The sequence below is a fragment of the Canis aureus genome, chromosome 33, assembly GCF_053574225.1.
Source record: "Canis aureus isolate CA01 chromosome 33, VMU_Caureus_v.1.0, whole genome shotgun sequence".
NCBI lineage: Eukaryota > Metazoa > Chordata > Mammalia > Carnivora > Canidae > Canis > Canis aureus.
Genome location: NC_135643.1, coordinates 32,430,246 through 32,446,802, shown reverse-complemented (window position 1 = coordinate 32,446,802; position 16,557 = coordinate 32,430,246). Strand labels below are relative to the sequence as shown.

The 16,557-nt window shown below is 35.9% G+C and overlaps 1 protein-coding gene across 8 annotated transcripts in view; it reads right to left on the bottom strand.

Moving 5' to 3' along the window:
• Positions 1–16,557, bottom strand: part of AP1AR (adaptor related protein complex 1 associated regulatory protein) — a 42,761-nt gene that overhangs the window by 18,605 nt on the left and 7,599 nt on the right. For all 8 annotated transcript variants that reach the window (XM_077882389.1, XM_077882387.1, XM_077882388.1 and 5 more), the window contains exon 2: positions 601–649. In XM_077882389.1, the coding sequence (XP_077738515.1) occupies positions 601–649 (49 nt within the window). The remainder of the gene's footprint in view (positions 1–600; positions 650–16,557) is intronic.

The window sequence follows — 16,557 nt, the reverse complement described above, 5'->3', positions numbered from 1 at the left end:
TGTAATAAAGCCCAACTTCTTCAACTTGTCCAAGCCTCTGATTCTCATCCATACAATGGAATTACTGCCACCCATTCAACACAATTGTATTAAAAATTATGTGTGATGATATTTATAAACTGTATATTGATGTAGGTGGTACACAGCAGAGGCTGAGGAAATTCTATTATATTTTACATACAAAGAATAAGCAGCTCAGTGATTCATACTGTAGAGTTGCTTAAAATCAGCCTTCTGCTTTGATCTTGCTACACCTCTCTCCTGGGGCAGGTCAAACATCTATCTCTAGAATCAATGCCTACTGAGCCATTGTAACTGCTAAAAGAGTATACCCTCTCTGAATTAGGTGGGGTGAAAAAAAGACAAAAAACAAAAACACCACTTCTTAAGAAATAGCAATTCTATTAGAAGAACAGGACCTTAATCTTCTGCAAACTTCTCCCTGTTCACCGCTCCCCTCACCACCTCAATTTTTTCCCTCTTCACTAGCATCAATAATATTGAAATAGAAAAATCCATACTAAATTTAACAAAAGGAAAAATGTGCCTCCTGCCTTCCTGAAGGGACTTTCATCCAATCAGATTCATGACTCTACTCACCTCTATAGTTAAGTGCTCCCCTCTTGAGCATGTTCTAAAATACTTGGATCTGGGAAGATAAACAGAAAAATTTTAAAAATCACAATTAATACTAAAAGCAAGCCAATATAATAGAATAAAAACATTTCCACAAAAACATTTTCCAGAGTTTCAAACTAAGTTACAAGTTTAAAAGTGTTCAGCCAGTATTTTTCTACTGATACTAATATTTACTAAACCTGTAATAACAAATTAATTTATTGTATTTACTACATAGAACAGAATACAATTTTAAAAATTTACCTTATTATTTTTTCTATATCAAGGAAAGTATCATGTTAAAATACTGATGTGTTAAATGCGTAAGAGTATGTCTTCAATTTTCTTAAATATATGCAAAACAATAAAAATCTGAAAAGATATATGCCAAAATGCTAAGAGGGGTTACCTCCAGATGGTAGTCTTGTGTTTATACAAAGCTAGATGCTTTTATTCTTTCCATGCCCATACAAATTTTAATCATTCTCTTCTGTGCCTATTAGTGAAATTTACATGTAATCAAATAAGAATCTCCTTTGTTATATTTGCTCCAAAGACCTGTCCATATTCTATTAACTCTATGTCCTCTATTATAGCATGAAAGTTGGTTATAGGGCAGAAGTACCCAAACTCCTTTACTACTGGAGTGCCAGGAGACTTTAACTTATAATGTGGTTCCTACTATAGCTGCTCAAATTACTGGAAGAGAAGACTTCCATGTCCCCACAGAGATCAAAAGTTACACTGAGGTTTCCTTATGTGACAGGATCCAAAAGAAAATATCCCTTTAAGAGATGAGAAGAATCCTGGGGTTGTCATTTCACAGATCTATTAATTTATGAAACATATCCAGTACAAACAAAATAATCTTAATTCTCTAATCATTTAGTTGTCCCCATTCTTCTATTTTCCCTATTTTTCAGACAAAAACAATAATGAGTTAAGCCTTCGAATAGCACTGTGTTCTGGCATTATGATTCATGCTTAAAGTACTGTATGCTCTCTCCTTGTAACTATCATTCTCTTCCCAGGATGAAGAATCTGTCTCTGATTTATCTGTTTCTCCTTCCAGACTTACTGAGTGATGTAACTGAATAAATAAACCATCAGTGTGACTTCATTGCTAAAGCAGAGCCTAAAGCCAGGTGGTACACTGTCCAAACCAAGGGAAGTAATACTATACTTCCTATTATACTTATTAGATGGCACAGCACTGTGCTCTATTCTAATTATACACAGATCCATGCCTAACTTTAGTTGAAGTCCAAGGTGTTGGCTGTGGTAAATGTCTGTTTTCTGTCCCTTTTATCCACATTTAATTATAGTGAGGATACTCATACTCTTGCATGACTCTGACTCTCTGATTATCTGACCAAACTAGACCATAGCCCACCCCCAGACCTCATTTGATTGATTCAGTTATACAGAAACTAAGCAGAGAGACAATATCTTCCTGAGAGCTCTAGGGAGGTGCTAGGAGTTAAGCATCTAAAAATCTGTAAAGAGAAGAATGAAATCAATCAAAAGAATGTTCTGATAGTGTTGAGTCATCCCTAAGGACCAGCTACATTCCTACTCTGCCCATGGTTTGGTTAGTAGTTGAGAAACCTAGTATTCTTTTAAGAAATTCTACCTTTTGCTTAAGATAGTTTGATCTGGATTTCCGTCCCCACAACGGAAGTCCTCCCTAATAAATAAACATGAGTCTATGTAATAGAATGGCAAAAAAACAAATTAATAGGAAAAACAAAACAAAACAAAACAAACAAAAAAACCAAAACAATTAAAATGGAAGGTAAACAGAAAAGGAAAATAAGTGAAAAAACATTTCTGCTTTCCTTAAGATAAACTGCTTTCCTTAAGATAAACTGAGACTTTATTATTGACAAAGAGCATATATTATCTCCTACTATCATAAATGCCAAGATTACATTAATAGATTAAGGCAACTACTCAACTTGGCAAACTCAGGGGCAAATTTTTTTATTAGAATAGCGTTATCTTGGTATTTTTCTGAAAAGTCAAGAAATGTGATCTACATTTTCAACGTAATTAGAAAGGCAACTGTTTGAAAGTAGCATTTCAGATTTCAGAGAACTCTCCACTACTTAATCAGTAAATGAAAGAAATGAAAACTAAAATCTTTCCATATTATTGGCTGCTTTCCATATTATTGGCTGCTAACACATTTGGAATATAACATTTTTAGTGTTTCCTGTAATTAACTGACCTGATGTTTTGTATTTTCTACCTCACAGTTTTGTTCTACAATAAGGAGTGAGGCTCTTTGGCAATCCTTTACTACTCATTTCTAGATATAGATGAGAATACAAGTGAAAGGTTTAAGTAGAACAGAGGAGAAGAGGGAAAAAAGTACTTATTTATCAAATGTGGCCTCAAATGTTTATATTTTTATTTCATAAATATTTATTGAGTACCTAACTGCCTGGCACAGCTCTAAAGTGCTGACAATACAACTGTCAGTAAACAGATAAAGAATCTGTCGCCTTGCAGCTAACATTCCTGGGAATGAATGACAATAAGCAAGTACATAAATGATCAGGTGATGGGAAATGCTATGAAAAAATAAATACCTCAGAGTAAGCAAAGATAGTAGCTCGAAGAGGGAGGTTATTTTATATAGGGTGGTCAGGGTCTTTCTGCTAAAGCAAAATTGGAACAATTTTGTTCCAAGTCTATGATAAGGCCAACCAGTGAGACAACTGGAGGAAAAGAATTCTAAGCAGAAGAAAGACAAACACAAAAAGCTCTAAGGCAAAATTGTGCCTGGTATATTCTAAGTAAATGGGGGACCTGAATGTCTGGAGTTCAGGAGAAAGAAGTAAGGTCTGAGAAACACCCAGGGTCCTTGGGCCTTTGTAGGCCAGGAAAGGGTTCTGGAGTTTATTCTTAATAGCTGAGAATTCACAAAAGATATTTCAGTCTTTGGCATTTATCATTTTTTGTTTTTAGTTTTTATTATGAGAATTTTCAAATATACACCAAAGTAGAGATAGGAAGCATCTTATACCCATCATCTTACTTATAGAGTTACCTTTTTCCCAATCTTATTCCTACAACTCTCTTTGTGTTTTGGTAGAGTATCTTAAAGCAAATCCTAGACATGTTATTTCATCCTTACCTCAGTTAACATCTCTATTGGTTAAGAACCTTTAAACAAACAAACAAACAAACAAACAAACAAAAAAACAACTAACCACATAATCACCTAACAAAATTAAAAATCATTTCTTTCTCTAACTCTAACAGCCAGTCTATATTTTAATCTCCCTATCTTTTTATACATGATTTGGTCAAATCAGATTTCCAACAAGGTCTACACACTGCATTTGCTTGTTAGGCCCCTTAGGCCTCTTTTAGTCTATAACAGCCCTCCTTGCTACACCATTACCTTTACTCATGCCACTGATTTGTTGGAGAAATTGTGTCATTTGTCCTGGAGAATTTCTCACTTCCTAGATTTGACCGACTTTTTTCCTCTTGGTATTGTTTGCTTCCTCTATTCTGTTTCCTATGTACTAATAATTTGATTTAAATTGAGTGCAGTTTGTTTTTTTAAAGATTTTATTCATTTATTCATTAGAGACACACAGTGAGAGAGAGAGAGGGGCAGAGACATAGGCAGAGGGAGAAGCAGGTTCCATGCAGCGAGCCGGATGCGGCATCCGATGCTGGGGCTCCAGGACCACACCTTGAGCCGAAGGCAAACACTTAACTGCTGAGCCACCCAGGCATCCCTGAGTGCAGTTTTTTTTTTTTTTTAGATTTTATTTATTTATTCATAGAGAGAAAGAGAGAGGAAGAGTCACAGGCAGAGGGAGAAGCAGGCTCCATGAAGGGAGCCTGACATGGGACTCTATCCCGGGTCTCCAGGATCACACCCCCGGCCGCAGGCAGCGCTAAACCGCTGCACCACCGTGGCTGCCCCCGAGTGCAGTTTTTTAAGGCAAGAACACTTCATATGTGGTATTTGCTATTGAACCAAATTATAAGGAATTTTATTTTTGTCTGCCTTACTTTTACTGATTCTAAGAATGATCTGTAGCTTCAGCTATTATCAGCCTAATTTATCCATTATAAAGCTTCCCATCAACCTTTTATCAAATGATTTCAGCATCCACTGCTAATCACTGCTTAGCTCCATTATTTCATGAGTACAAAATTATGATTTTCTAATTCTATCATTCCTTAAGAATTTATTAGCTGTATAAGAACTTCATTGGAAGATCCTGAATAGATCTAAGTTTTAAGAGGCCCATTAGAAATCTTTTACAATAGTACAGCACAGAAATGATGGTAGCTTGGATCATCAAGTTGAAGTTCTAAGAAGCAGTTCTGAAGAAAAGACTGACAGAATTTGCTAATGAATTAGTCCTAGGAGCATATATAAAAAGGAAGAATCAAGGATGTCTCCTAAGTTTTTATCCCAAACAACTAGAAGAATGAGAAATTGCTATTTACTGAGAGGAAAAAGGCTAGGAAAGAAGTGGACTGGTATTTTTAGATGCCTTAAGCTTGACATACACACAGAGTTAAGAGTCTGGATGAGAGTCCTCTATTCAAATTCTAAGTCCAGCACATTAAGATAAAAACCAGTCCAAAAACCTCTTATACTGTCTATAATTAACCCTGGGGCTACTTCTCAATTCCAGATCCGTAGGAACACCATTCTTTTCTTTTTGGTTTCAAACCCAGGAAATTTATCTTTTTTTCTTCTCCTGTCTAAAGGAAGATTTCCTATTAACAAAGATGCAATGCCAGCAATTTTTTTTCTCCCATACGTCTGCTTCATGTTATCACAAATATATATACGTGCCTATTGTTTTTTTAAGGATTTTAGTTCTAACTGCTATGGAGAAATAGAAATATAGCTTATTCTTGGGAAAGAGAGGAAGAATGAGTTATTTCCCAAGAAGATGGAAATATAAGAAACAAAAATTAAAATGATAAAAGCAATATCCCATTAATGTACCTGTTATCTTTACAAGCTAAATTACCTTAAAGAAACAGAATGGCTCCTGGATTTTGAGACTTAAAGTACAGAGAAATAGTTAATATCTAAAAGAAAAATATGTTAAAGTGGAGGAAATGGAAGACAGAAAACAGAAAAGCAAATGTTAGGAGAGTTAATCCAAAACCTATCTGTAGAAGAGTCCCTGGTTCAAAGAACTGAGCTGTCTGGCCCTAGTGGTATACTGACAGTGCTCCAAGGTGATGGGTTATTTGAATTGCCTAACTTTTTCTGAATCTATAGTCACTAAGAACTTCCATCCCATTATTCTTTACTCATAGTGAAAGAATGTCCTTAACTGAAGATACAAGTACTATGCAGTTCCTGGACAGTTATATTTCACATTTTTAATTACCAAATATGTTTTCTAGTTTTCTCTGCTTGACCCAGTGAAGCTGCGAGTAAGAGCCTGGGGCAAGGGAAAATCACTAATGTGATTGTTGAGACAAAATTACTATGTGTTAATGAAACAACAAAACTAGCCATAGGAAAAATCCTAGAACTTGTCTTATTCAGGTCTCCCAAGTCCTATGCAGTAATATTTCATTAGAGTACATAGGTCCTAGTTGAGAATATTTTCTTCAAGAATGAAGTTTTAGTTGTATATAAGTGTCACCATTAAAAAAGAAGAGGAAAATGAGATAAAAAGAAACTGGATCAGTCTAAAAGAAATTCAATAACAACTAAACTACATTTCCAACAACTTTTGATCAAAATTAAATCTTAGAAGGAAAGATAAAAAACAAAATGATTATAATCAGCAATGTCTACTGCAAAGGCCTACCTCTGGATTACTATTACTTGGCTTAGAGAAATAACATCTTGCTTTCTTCAATTTGAAAAAAATGTTTTATTGACTTGAAGCTTCCTAGTATATATAATGTTACAAAACCAAAGTATATAACAACCTTATTACTGTAATGGTAGGCAAAGAGATTTACATTTACTGAGTACCTACAATAGGCCAGGTATTATTATATACGTATGAACAGAGTTTTTTTAATGAACTTGAGTTTTTATATGTATATTTATATACTTGCCTTTCCACAGTAATCCTATAAGGTACTGTAATCTTCTTGATCTGCACTGTTCAATATGATAGCCACTAACCATGTGTGGCTATTGAGCACTTGAAATGTGGCTAGTCTGAATAAAGAATTCAGTCTGAATATTTCAAATAGACACTGGATTTGAAGACTTCGTACAAACTGGAGAAAAAAAGTAAAATGATCTAACTCCAATAACTGAGCTCTTTTCAACAAATATCCATGATCAAACATAGATAAATATCTTTTAGATCTTCCTTAATTCCTCCTTCCTCTAAGTTCAGTTGGTCATAGTTCTTCAGTTGAAAACACTGATGTGCATGTTCCAATGTGTGTAGCTTAGAATCTAAAAGTATGCTAATTTTGGGATCCCTGGGTGGCGCAGCGGTTTGGCGCCTGCCTTTGGCCCAGGGCGCGATCCTGGAGACCCGGGATTGAATCCCACGTCAGGTTCCCGGTGCATGGAGCGTGCTTCTCCCTCTGCCTGTGTCTCTGCCCCGCCCCCCGCCCCCCCCTCTGTGACTATCATAAATAAATAAAAATTAAAAAAAAAAATAAAAGTATGCTAATTTTATATGTAACTCTGCTTACAATATATGCTTTTACTATTATCCATAGAGTATTTGTTTTATTATTAATAAAGTTCTTCACTAAATATTAGGGGTAAATAAATCTGATGACATTTAAAATTATAAGAAAATTTGGTCTAATACTTTCATTAACTCCTTAAGAATCTAAAAATAAAGAATAGCCATCCTACTTTTGTAGACCTATTGTTAGCATATAAGTGGGTCATGTTGTACAAAGCTCCCTAAATTTCACTAAAAAAATTTTTGAAGTATATCAGTACAGAACAATTTAAGATTTTTCATTAAGCAAACATAACTGCTTAAAAATAAAAATAGGCAGCTAAAAACCATACTCTCTCCTTTAGTATTTGTTACTCTTGAGTAACACTATTGAATCTCAAATGCACTTAATTTATAATAACAAAACTCCAAGAAAAAATTCTCAAGCTTGTACAGACCAGAGATTTTTGGAGGAGTGAATATTATTAAGTATGAGAGAAAACATGAGAAAATAGCAACAGTAAATCTAGGAAGGCATCCATTCCCCATCCTGGGGGCAAAAATCAATTAATAAGTTATTATTACTGACAGGAGACTGTTGTACACCTCTGATAGTTGAGATAAGGAAGAAAAAAAGTGAGTCCCTGAACTGGACACAATACGTAAAAATACCTCCAATAATATACACTTAGTTCTAATCGCTGTTTTAGTAAATCAGCCATTCTTATACTTCGGCATGTAACAATCACTTTGTTAAAAAATTATTACTGCGGAAGCCTGGGTGGCTCAGTTGGTTAAGCATCTGTCTTTGGCTCAGGTCATGTTCCAGGGCTCCCTTTTCAGTGGGGAGTCTGCTGCTTTTGCCCTCTCCCTCTGCCCCGCCCCCTGCTAATGCCCCCCCCTTCTCAAATAAATAAATAAATAAATAATTTTTAAAAAAATTTTATTTATTTATTTATGATAGTCACACACAGAGAGAGAGAGGCAGAGGCACAGGCAGAGGGAGAAGCAGGCTCCATGCACCGGGAGCCCGATGTGGGATTCGATTCTGGGTCTCCAGGATCGCACCCTGGGCCAAAGGCAGGCGCCAAACCGCTGCGCCACCCAGGGATCCCTTTTTTTATTTTTATTTTTTTAATGAAGATTACTGAGCTCCCTCTCAGGTTGATATCCAAAGTCTGGGGAGTATATCCTGTTCTACTTATCTATTCATCTAGCCTTATGCCAATATAACAGGGTTTTGATTATTAGAACCTATCTGATAAGACAAGTTGCCTTCCTCAAAATTTAGAGACTATCTTTGGTTTCTTGTTTTCATAAAATTCATTGGAATCAGCCTGTGATGTTCAGTGCAACTGTTGGAACTGCACTCAATTCTTATCTTTCCATCCATAAACATGGCACTATCCTCCATTTATTTCAGGTTTTTGTTTTTAAATATTTTGGTCTTACATGTCCAACATTGATATATTCCTTGTTTCTTATGGTTTTCATTGCTAGCATGGAAAATGATTTTTAAAATATAAACTATCTGTTTGTTGCTGGAATACAGGAATAAAGTTTTAGTATAATTTTAGATAGGATTTCTCATTGATAGGGAAAAATATTTGACAATACCAAGTGTTAGGAACTGGAACAATGAAAACCCACTGCTGGTAAAAGTATAAACTGGTAACATTACTTTGAAAAGTCTGAAATTTCCTAATAAATTTGAAGATGCATGCCAGCTATGCAATTTCATTCCTATGTATACAGGTATCTAAAATATCTCTTATATACATATACAAAGGGATATTTTTAAAAAAACTTTTAAAAAAGATTTTATTTATTTATTCATGAGAGATACAAAGAGGCAGAGACATAGGCAGAGGGAGAAGCAGGCTCTCCTGCAGAGAGCCTGATGTGGGACTTCATCCAGGACCCCAGGTCACGCCTTGAGCCAAAGGCAGATGTTCAACCACTGAGCCACCCAGGAGTCCCTACAAAGAGTCATTTATAAGAATATGAACTGAAGTAGTTGGCAATAGCAAGAAAACCTCAAAATAATCTAAATGCTCATCAATAAGAGAATGGATAAATTAATTATAGCCTATTTATATAATGACACACGAAACAGGAGCATAAATGAATGAATGAACCAGAACTGCATGCATGAAAGTGGAAATTCTAAATACTCCAAGAAAGAATCAATATCCTCAAAGAATTAATCAATGTTTACTGTATTCAGACTATAGGGGAATAAAAATACCACTCTTCCTTTCAAATTAGGAGAAAATTTAGGCCCACATAAAATTTGCTCCTCCAAGTGCCAGGAACCATGTAACTCCTAGACAAATAAGGAGAGATAAATGCATAAAAAGTGAATGCATAAATAATGTTTACAAATGATGATAGGATGTACTATAGTGGAGTCAGTGAGAGAAATGGATAGATGAAAGAAACATTTACAAAATAAAAATCATCTGGGTGGAGGATGGACTGGAAAATGACATGATGGGGAAAGTCAGAATCCTAATGGGGATATAATATGAAAGAAGCAGGAGCCAAGAATGGAGGTACAAGAGAAAAAATAAATGTGGCAAATCCAAGGCATAAGACTTAAATGCTAGAGGTGAAAAAAATAAAGAAATATGATATGATAAAGTGATAAATAAATGATGTGATAAAGTGATAAACAAATAAAGTGGTATGAGAAGCTGGAAGAATCCTTAGGAATCCAGTATCACAAAAAATAAAGCTAAGCTATAAAGAAAATGGTTCAAGTCACATCATGTGTGCATTTAACTTTCATGAATTCAGCCATATGCCCTGGAGGGAAAGGGGAGGTTAGAAAGAATATGGACAACAATCCACTATTCTATTTAAGAGCATATATATTCAGGCATATTAATTGTGAAAGCTGAGCTGCTGAAATAAAGTGTCTCCAAAAACAATGATTTAGAGAAAGTAGTAGGTTATTTTTCCTCTTCCATAACAGTCTAGGCCTTCCTAAAGGCATCTATGGACATTCATTTAATACATAATCCTTATATCCCTTATGTCTCTAAACAAAATAAAGTTTCTGTTTATTCATTCTATTACTGCTGAAAATGTGAGAGTGAACTCAAAACATGTAAAGGGTATTAAAGAGGTAGAAAAGACAGGTTATCATGTTCTGAATGGTGGTGGCACATAAAAAAAAATTGGAAGGGTGGGGCACCTGGGTGGCTCAGTCGGCTAAGCTTCTGACTCTTGATTTGGCTCAGGTCATCATCTCAGGATTGTAGGATCAAGTTCTGTGACAGGCTCCACACTCAGCAGGGAGTCTGCTTGAGATTCTCTCCATGTCCCTCTCCCCTCCCCACTGCACGTTGTCTCTCTAAAATAAATAAATCTTTTTAAAAAATTTGGAAGAGTTTAAAAGTAAATGTGTTACGTTGAAGATTCTTGCATATCACTGTTATCAAGGCAGATATCAAGATGACTGTTCAAAAAGAATAAAATCAGTCTCAAAGAATAGACTGAAAATGCAGGTTTTTATGCTTCTACATGTTATTTTGCATAGCAGGTACTCTTTTACACCAAAGTGACTTAAGTAAAAGATAACTGAAAAATTTTCAGAAATCCTACATTGATATTGCTCCTTTTTTCATACTGTCCTATATATGTTAAAATAAATAAGAAAAGTCTTTCCTTACATCTTCTGTTTGATATCATAAATAAATAATGAAGAACCATGGTAAATTGTTCCAAAGCATATTAAAAATTAAAAGCTTCTCAAGACTTTTTTTTTCTCAACAAGATTGGAAAGGTTACAAATCAGATGCCCTACAAAAACTGTTGCAATAAAGGTGACAGACACATCATTTTTCAATTATTATCAAATCCTTCAATGGGGTTTTTTTAAAAAAATTCAAATCCCAAGGGATAATCCATCAATAGATTTTCCAAGTAAGGATAGTATCAAAATAGGTAATTTTAATAAAGTAATAATATTTACTGTTTATTAAGTCCCTCATTAATTAAGATAAATTTAGGAAGAATAGATGTTCAGAAAATTTATTTTATGTCTTGGAAGAGAAAGACAACTCTTTCTGCTAAGTATGTTTAAGACAGAAAACATGGGTTAAAAAAAGGTCATTGCTCTTTTAAATAAATGTTTAATTCCAGTATAGTTAACATACAGTGTTATAGTAGTTTCAGATGTACAATATAGTAATTCAACAATTCCATACATTGCCCAGTGCTCATCAGGACAAGCGCCCTTATTAATTCCCATCACCTATGTCATCCATCCTCCCACCCACCTCTACTCTGGTAACCATCAGTTTGTTCTCTTTAAAAGTCTGTTTCTTGGGACACCTCGGTGGCTCAGGGGTTGTCTGCCTTTGGCTCAGGGTGTGATCCTGGAGACCCAGGATTGAGTCCCACGTCGGGGACTTAAAATCTTTAAAAAAAAAAAAAAAAAAAAGTCTGTTTCTTGCTTTGTCTTTTTTTCCCTTTGCTTGTTTTGTTTCTTAAATTCCACATGTGACTGAAATGTTATGGTATTTGTCTTTCTCTGACTGCTCTATTTCACTTAGCATTATACTCTCTAACCCCATATATATTGCAAATAGAAAAATCTCATTTTTAAAAAGATTTTATTTATTTATTCATGAGTGACACACAGAGAGAAAGAGGCAGAGACACAGGCAGAGGAAGAAGCAGGCTCCATGCAGGAAGCCTGATGTGGGACTTGATCCCGGGTCTCCAGGATCACACCCTGGGCTGAAGGTGGTGTTAAACTGCTGGGCCACTGGGGCTGCCCAGAGAAATCTCATTCTTTAATACAGCTGAATGATATTCTATTGTATACCCCACATCTTCTTTATCCATTCAACTACAGATGGGCATTTAGGCTGCTTCCATATCTTGGCTACTGTAAAATAATGCTGCTGTAAACACAGGGGTGCACGTATCCCTTTGAATTAGTGTTCTTGTATTTTTTGGGTAGACCTAGTAGTGCTGGATTTTAGGGTAGTTCTATTTTTAACTTTTGAGAAACTTCCATACTATTTTCCTCCGTGGCTGCAACAGTTTGCATTCCCACCAAAAGTGCATGAGCATTCCTTTTTCTCTACATCCCCACCAACACATGTTGTTTCTTGTGTTGTTGATTTTAGCTACTCTGACAGCTGTGAGGTGGTATCTCATTGTAGCTTTGATTTGCATTTCCCTGATGATGAGTAATGATGAGCATATTTTCATATGTCTTTTGGCCATATGTATGTCTTCTTTGGAGAAATGTCCATATATTCTGACCATGTTGAAATTGGAATGTTTTAGAGTTCTTGAGTTTTAGAAGTTCTTTAATATTTTGAATACCACCCAATATCAGATATGTCATTTGCAAATATCTTCTCCCATTCTGTAGGTTGCCTTTTAGAAGCTGTTGATTATTCCCTTTGCTGTGCACAAGCTTTTTTTTTTTTTTTTAATTTATTTATTCATGAGAGACAGAGAGAGAGAGACAGACAGACAGACATAGGCAGAGAGAGAAGCAGGCTCCACGCAGGGAGAGACACACACACACACAGGCAGAGAGAGAAGCAGGCTCCATGCCGGAAGCCCAATGAAGGACTTGATCCTGGCACTCCGGGATCATGACCTGAGCCAAAGGCGGATGCTCAACCACAGAATCACCCAGGCGTCCCTGTGCACAAGCTTTTTATTTGGATGTAGTCCCAGTGTTTTACTTTTGCTTTTGTTTCCCCTGCCTCAGAAGACATATCTAGAAAGAAGTTGCTATGGCTGATGTCAGAGAAGTTACTGTGCTTTCTCCTACCATTTTTATGGTTTCAGGTCTCACATTTAGGTCTTCCATCCATTTGGAATTTACTTTTGTGTATGGTGTAAGAAAGTGGTCCAGTTTCATTCTTTTGCATGTTGCTGTCCAGTTTTCCCAATGCTATTTGTTGATGACATTGTCTTTTTTACCATTGGATATTCTTTCCTGTTTTGTTGAAGATTAATTGACCATAGAGTTATGGGTTTATTTCTAGATTTTCTATTCTGTTTCATTGATCTATGTGTCTATTTTTGGGCCAGTACCATGCTGTTTTGATCACTACAGCTTTGTAATATAACATGAGGTCTGGAATTATGATGCCTCCAGCTTTGCTTTTCTTTTTCCAGGTTGCTTTGGCTATTTGGGTCTTTTGTGGTTCCATACAAATTTTAGAATTATTTGCTCCAGTTCTGTGAAACATGCTGTTGGTATTTTGATAGCAATTGCATCAGATGTGTACATTGCTTTGGGTAGTATAGACATTTTAACAATATTTTTCCAATCCATGAGCATAGAATGTCTTTCCACTTTCTTGGATTTTCGTGAATTTCTTTTGATCAATGTTTTATAGTTTTCAGAGTACAGGTCTTTCATCTCTTTGATTAGGTTTATTCCTAGATTATCTTATTCTTTTTGGTGTAACTGCAAATGGGATTGTTTTCTTAATTTCTCTTTCTGCTGCTTCATTACTAGTATATAGAAATGTAACAGGGACGCCTGGGTGGCTCAGCGGTTGGGCGGCTGCCTTCGGCTTAGGTCGTGATCCCGGGACCCGGGATTGAGTCCTGCATTGGGCTCCTGCAAAGAGCCTGCTTCTCCCTCTGCCTGTGTCTCTGCCTCTTTCTCTCTGTCTCTCATGAATAAATAAATCAATCTTTTAAAAAAAAGAAATGCAACAGATTTCTGTACATTGATTTTGTATCCTAAGACTTTCTATTGGATTCAATTTTTAGTTCTAGCAGTTTTTTGATAGAGTCTATATATAGTATCATGCCATCTGCAAATAGTGAAAGTTTTACTTCTTTACTGATCTGAAGTCTTTTTATTTCTTTTTGTTGTCTGATTTCTGTGGCTATGACTTCCAGGACTATGCTGAATAAAAGTGGTGAGAGTGGATATCCTTAGCTTCTTCCTGACCTTAGGGGAAAAGTCAGTCTCCCCCCAACAGGTATGTCGTTTGGTGTGGGTTTTTCATATATGATCTTTACTATGTTGAGGTAGGTTTCTTCTAAATCTACTTTGTTAAAGTTTTTTTTTTTTTAAATCATGAATGGATGTTGTACTTTGTGAAATGCCTTTTCTGCATCTATTGAAATTACCATATTGTTTTTATACTTTCTTTTCTTGAGGTGATGTATCACACTGATTGACTTGTGAATACTGAACCACTCTTGCAATGCACGTATAAATGCCACTTGATTGTGGTGAATGATTTTTTTAATGAATTGTTGAATTTGGTTTGCTAATATTTTGTTGAGGGTTTTTGCAGCTGTGTTCATCAGAGATACTGGCCTGTAGTTCTCTCTCTCTCTCTCTCTTTTTTTTAAGATTTTATTTATTCATGAGAGACGGGGGGGGGGGGGGGGGGGGGAGGGAGGGAGAGGGAGAGGGAGAGGGAGAGGGAGGGAGGGAGGGAGAGAGAGAGAGAGAGAGAGAGAGAGAGAGAGAGAGAGAGAGGCAGAGACATAGGCAGAGGGAGAAGCAGGCTCCTAGGACCTGGGAATCATAACCTTAGCCAAAGGCAGATGCTCAATCACAGAGTCACCCAGGTGCCCCTTTGGTCATGTCTTTATCTGGTTTTGCTATCAGGTTAATGCTGGCCTCAGAATAAATTTGGAAGTTTTCCTTCCTATTTTTTTGGATGAGTTTGAGAAGAGGTATTACCTCTTCTTTAAATGTTTGGTAGAATTCCCCTGTGAAACCATCTGGTCCTGGACTTTTGTTTGTTTAGAGTTTTATTACAGAGTGATTTCTTTGCTGATAATCAGTCCATTTAAATTCTCTATTTCTTCCTGCTTCAGCTTTGGTAGGTTATATGTTTCTGGAAATTTATCCATTTCTTCTGGGTTGTCCAATTTGTTGGCATATAATTTTTCATAATATTCTCTTACAGTTGTATTTCTATTAATTCTCCTCTCTCATTTGCAATTTTGCTTGAATCCTGTTTTTTCTTGATAAGTCTAGCTAAAGGCTTATCGATTTTGTTGATTTTTTTTCAAAGAACCACCTCCTGGTTTCAGTAATCTGTTCTATTGTTGTTGTTGGAAGTTTACATATCATTTATTTCTGCTTTAATCTTTGTAAATCCTTCCCTGTGCTGGTTTTGGGTTTTGTTTGTTGTTCTTTTGCTAGCTCCTTTAGATGCAAGGTTACGTTGTTTGAGATTTTTCTTGCTTCTTGAGGTAGGCCTGAATTGCTATAAACTTCTTCTAGAACTGCTTTTGCTCCATCTCAGAGGTTTTGAACTATCATCTTTTCGTTTTCATTTGTTTCCATGAATTTTTTTATTTCTTCTTTGATTGTTTGCTTCACTCATTCATTGTGTAGTAGCATGTTATTTAACCTTCATGTATTTGTGGTCTTTCCAAACTTTTCCTTGTGGTTGAGTTCTAGGTTCATAGTATTATGGTCAAAAAGGATGCATGGTATGAAGGTCACTGCTGTTTATTAGGGGCTTGATTTAGAGGAAACTAGTAACTAGAAAGGACTTTAGAGGTCTTTTGGTTCTTTCTCATTCATCCTTTGTAATCTGTGTGTAGCATCTGAAATTGTTGACTACCTTCTTTTAGAAATTGTTGCTACTTATATATCTATGATATTGAACTTTCTAATGCTAACTGAAGTTCCCTGGATTACTGAATGACAGGCATAGCTTTTTGTTAAAGTACAAAACTGAATAAAAATAGAGCCATGTATCCAAGAGGCTTAGGATCTAATGGGATGGATGCAGAGGTAAATTAACAACCACTGTGCTTTGAATGGCACATGTTCAGATGAAGGGCATCAAAAATCAGCTGGAAGGGGAATTAGCCAGGCCAAGTAGTAAAAAAAGAATGCTTCAGGGCGTAGCAGGTACCAAAGGCAAGGGGGAATGAAAAGAGTAAGATACATTTAAGAAGCATACTCATTCTGTGATCAAGTATTTATTGCCTACATAGGACATACTATGCATATAACTTGGAGCTGAGTATTCAATGGTCAGCAAAAAAAAAAAAAAAAAAAAAAAGTCATGGACTTCTTCCTTTACGTTGAAAGCAGAAAACAGATATTAACCAAATAATTACACTATGTCAGGTATAATAAAAACCTGAAGAAGTGCTCAGAAGAAAAGGAAGATGATTCAATGATGGTATGATGACTTATCCCCTGAGAGTAGAAGGTGGTTTAGGAAGCCTTCTGTGGGAAATAATCCTTCACCTGGCATCTATAAGATGAGCAGGAGTTACCTAAGTAAAAAGAAATGGATTCAAGGTAGAGTATAAC